General features: G+C 49.3%; 1 protein-coding gene across 1 annotated transcript; it reads right to left on the bottom strand.

The window, feature by feature from the left end:
* LOC109764528 (protein GRAVITROPIC IN THE LIGHT 1) lies at nucleotides 1-2,009 on the bottom strand. Its single transcript, XM_020323329.4, has one exon. The coding sequence runs from the start codon at nucleotides 1,718-1,720 to the stop codon at nucleotides 371-373; it is 1,350 nt and encodes a 449-aa protein (XP_020178918.1). The 5' UTR covers nucleotides 1,721-2,009; the 3' UTR covers nucleotides 1-370.
* Nucleotides 2,010-4,540: the final 2,531 nt, after the last annotated feature.

Here is a 4,540-nt window from a genome sequence, read left to right on the forward strand (position 1 = left end):
TATAACTGTATATATCAGCACAACTGATCCAACTATCAACAGATAAATTACCCAAAACTAGGAAAGCGGTAGTAGTAGTAGTAACTCTTTGACAATGTTAGAACACGCCTCTCTGAACCTTTGTACAACGCTACAATCAAGAACACTCCCTTTTACACAAGCCACAACTAAAATCAAAAAGATAAATAGCTTTCTTTCTACTCTTATTATCAAGTAGCAACTTCGATTCTGAGGGTTTATCTCTCTGGCATACTGATCATCTTTGATCGCCTTTACACAGCCTCCTTTTGTTTCCCAAATGTACAGTTTATTTTTGACTATATTGTTTCATATCATTTGAATCTATAATTCCTCCGCTGCCCTCGGCAGTCTAGGACTCTAGGTACACCCTGCATTGGATCACCGTACCGCCGAGCCGGAAGCCCGGCACCACCGTGAACCCGACCTTCGGGCGCACCGTCTTCCCGACCTCTTTGCTCGCTGAGAATGCTTTCGGCCGAACAATGCTCTCCATGTACACCGATGAGTACTCTGTGCCCCGGCTAACCTGGAATATGCCGACTGCTGGGTCATACGCCCAGGCCAATCTGTGAAGTGTCCATATGGAGCTTGCCATCGTGATGAACAACTCGTAGAGTGGACCGGCTGTAGCCATCACCGGCAATGCCCTGCAGTCTGGATTCCCAAACAGTGAGGACTCAATGCCTGGATGGATGAGCTGTTTGTACTTCCGATCACAGAATTGCGAGAATTCGCAGTCTGGGCTTGAACTCATGAGCTCCATGGGGTCTGCATCAGAGTGCTCGATGAATTGCTGCAACGATTCATTCCTGCGAACTGCAAGCTCGATTCCTTCCAGGGCTGCGGCATCGCTTGTGCCACCGAACTGGTACGAGTCAAAGCCGTCGAACATGGATAGGCAGACACGGGAGAGGAGAGCGTAGCGGCAGTGGCCATGCTTGGAGTAGGCAATACCGGGGTAGGCAGCTGCCGCAGCGTCGGCCAGGTCCCATCCAGCGCACCGGAGGAGCTCGGCGAGGGCACGGGTGAAGCGGTGGGCGACGCGGAGAGCGTCGCGCAGGACGGAATCGAAGACGCTCGCGGACAGCATGGCGCCCAAGGCGTCGCCGCCGCCCGCACCCGGCTGTGGCGCGAGGGCACGGTCGAGGCGCCCGGCAAGGCGCGCGTTGCCGTCCGCCAGCGCCGCGAGCTCCCAGCGAAGAGAGGCCGCCGCGGCGTCCTTGGCATCGAGCGCGGCCTGGAGGCGGTTCACCACGGCGTCGAACGACCGCAGCAGCGCCTGGTTCTCCCGCACCTGGTCCTCGAGGTGGGCCGTGAGGGAGCCGTCTTCCGCCGCGTCCGACGCGAGCCGCTTTAGCTCCGACAGCCGCCGGAGGTGCGAGACCGCGAGGGCGTCCGCGGCGGCGGCCGCCTCCGGCAGGAACGGCGAGTGCGCCGCCTGCAGGTGCAGGTACGCCGCCTGGAACGACGACGTCGTCGCGAGTGCCGCGGCCACGGCGGCCTCCTCTCCGGACGCCGACCCGGTCCCCCCATCCCCGCCGACGGGGCTACTAGGGTTCTGCGGGTCGGGCTTCAGTACGAGCACCCGCTGGCCAGCGAGCACCCCGCCCTCCCCCGCCGCGGCATCCTCGTCCTCCTCCTCCTCGGCGAAGAACTCGATGGTCTTGGTCTTGAACGCGAGCGCGAACTTCTGGAGCATGGCTGCGCGATTCGCGGGCGCGCCGACCCCCGGACGTCTCCACCGCCGGCGAGGGCGGGGGGTTCACCGGTGCGAATTGCGGATTTGCGGGGCGGGGCAGAGGACGCGGAGCGCGGTGAGAAGAGGAGAGGGGGCGGTGATGGGGGCGGTGGAGTGGAATGGAGCGGAGTTGGGGAGGAGGTGGGGGATCTGGGAGAGGAAAAGCGGCAAGCTTGTCTCCGTCGAGAGGAAAGACTTGGAATTTCTTGGCTCGGCTCAAGGAGGGTGGGTGTTTGTTACAGAAGATGCTTCTACGCTCGTGATTTTGTACTACTTGTCTTTAAAAACCACGAGAAGAATAGTTATAGTTTGCTCCGGTACCTTGATGATTTTCTGTAAAAACTCGTTGACTGCCATGTTCTTGACATTTCCTAGGGCTCTGTAGAAAATAAACTGTTTCATGTGACATTTGTCTTTTAACATGTTTTTTGGGCAGTGCTTAAACATATTTTCTCGAAATAGGGCCCATAAACATGTTTAAAGTCTTCTAGTTGTGGAATTGCATTCTTGCGGAGTTATGCATCATCAATAGCTATTGGAAGTTGTTCTTGGGCCTGAATGGGCCCAATAGGGGGGAATAGCTTATTCAGTCCAACATCTGCTATTGGCGCTAATGACCCATTAGCAAAGGCAGACGTTTCTGCATTATTATTAGGAGGCCCGGTTGAATCGGTGATATTGCTATCAACATCTACCTGTTACAAATTGTCCTCAACCACTTGTACCGCATCTTCTCGAAGCCATCAGATCATTAAGAGCCAAAATTTTCCCATTATGCAATTCCTGATCAATTGGTTGGTTGTTCTGAGGCATATCCTAGTGACTGCATCCATGAAGGTCAACTCCATCTTCCTCATTCACAACTTCCATGTCAACATTCCTATTAGGTGCTAGTGCAAGTTGTAGGTCCAGATGAGGTTCAGGGCTTTGAGCAACTTGTTGATCTTCATGTTCATGATGTTGTAAGGGCCCCAAGAAATGATTATGCTGATTTTGGTGGAAGTAGCTTGATGGAGAATGGGATGAGGGTTCGCATGGGCAGGGATTGGATCTTGATCGGGTGCCTCAACCCCTAACATTTCTTCCTGTTGTATTACTACAAGAACAGTCTAAGATTTAGTCTGAGAATCACCACCTTCCCCAAATACAATACTAGCAAGAATATCCCTGAGTTCCTCTACTTTGACTTTGACCATGACAATGCTCTGGCACTTCTAACTTTGTCCCACATAACAAATTTGCCAAATTTGTTAACTGCATTGTTGATCTCATGAATGCTACGTCTATCAAATGGGAATCCACAGAGAAGGATTAACATGTCTCAAATGTATCTATAATTTTTGATTGTTCCATGCTATTATCATACCACATTTACATACTTTGGCAAAAAAAAATTATTTTTATTTGGACTAACCTATTAATCCAATGCCAAAGGTAAGTTCCTGTTTTCTATTACTTTTTCAGTTTTTAGGTCAAAAATTCATGGAGCCGAAAAGCCATGAAATTTTTGTGAAATCTTTATGGAAAATATTAGATTTTGGGTGAAGGAATCATCGTAAGGTAGTGCATGGAGGCGGCACAAGGCCTCGGGGCGTGGCCTAGGACCCACCTGCGCGAGGGGCTCGTGTGGGGGCTGTGGATGTCGGTTGTAGCTCTTCTTTTACCGCAAGAAAGTTAATTTATGGAGAAAAATTCCCTTACAATTTTAGCCCGATCGGAGGTACGAATCTCTAGATATTTAGGAAATGGTGCTCGGCCACAGAAATAGTACCAAAACAAAGAGGGAAACAGAGAGAAACAAGAGAAGATAGATCCAATCTCGGAGGAGCTACCGCCCTCCGGGAGCCATGGAGGCCAAGAACTAGAGGGGAAAACCTTCTCCCATCAAGGGGAAGGCCAAGAAGAAGAAGAAGGAGGAGGGGGCTCTCTCCCCCTCTCTTCCAGTGGCACCGGAGTACCGCCGAGGGAATCATTTGTCGCGACGATTGTCTCCATCAACTTCATCGTCGTCATCAACATATTTCTCCCTCTCTATGTAGGGGAGCACTCTCCCTCAAACTATTGCAATATCTACTTGAACATGGTGTTTGATGCTATATATTATTATCCAATGATGTGTTGCATCTCTATTATGTTTAAGTAATTTATTTTTGTCTATGGGTTAATTGTGAGATGCTATGGTTGATTTGAGTTGTATGTTATTATGATGTTGTCCTATGGTGTCCACCATTTTGCACACACATGTGGGATCCCCATTGTACGGTGTTGCAATATGTGACTAATTTTCTTATGACGGGTTGCTGGAGTGACTGAAACCAAAACCCCAGTTCATGTGTTGTTGCATATGGGATTAAAGGGGGCCTTAGAACTTAATGCTATGGTTGGGTTTTACCATAACGAATCTTTGGTGTTTGTGGATGCTTACTAGAGTTCCAATCATAAGTGCTTGTTTGTAGTCAATAAATTTTGCTACATGTTAGCATAGGCCTCTCCCGCATAAAATTGTAATAGATGATTATCACTATCGTTTCCTATCCAATTGCCTATGGGCAATCCTTCACTTTATTATTATTTTACAAACCTGCAACTAACTTTTATTTATACTTTCTTTATTATCTTGCAATGTTACCTTTTCATACCCGTCAAGTAGATTTATTTATTGTTTCAAGGAAAAGGAAATGTACGAAGTTCATAGAGTTGCATCAGTGGTTGATAGAACTTGAGAGATTACCAATCCTACCTTTAGCTCCTCGTTGGGTTCGACACTATTACTTGTCAAGA

The sequence above is a fragment of the Aegilops tauschii genome, chromosome 1 (assembly GCF_002575655.3).
Source record: "Aegilops tauschii subsp. strangulata cultivar AL8/78 chromosome 1, Aet v6.0, whole genome shotgun sequence".
Taxonomy (NCBI): Eukaryota; Viridiplantae; Streptophyta; class Magnoliopsida; order Poales; family Poaceae; genus Aegilops; species Aegilops tauschii.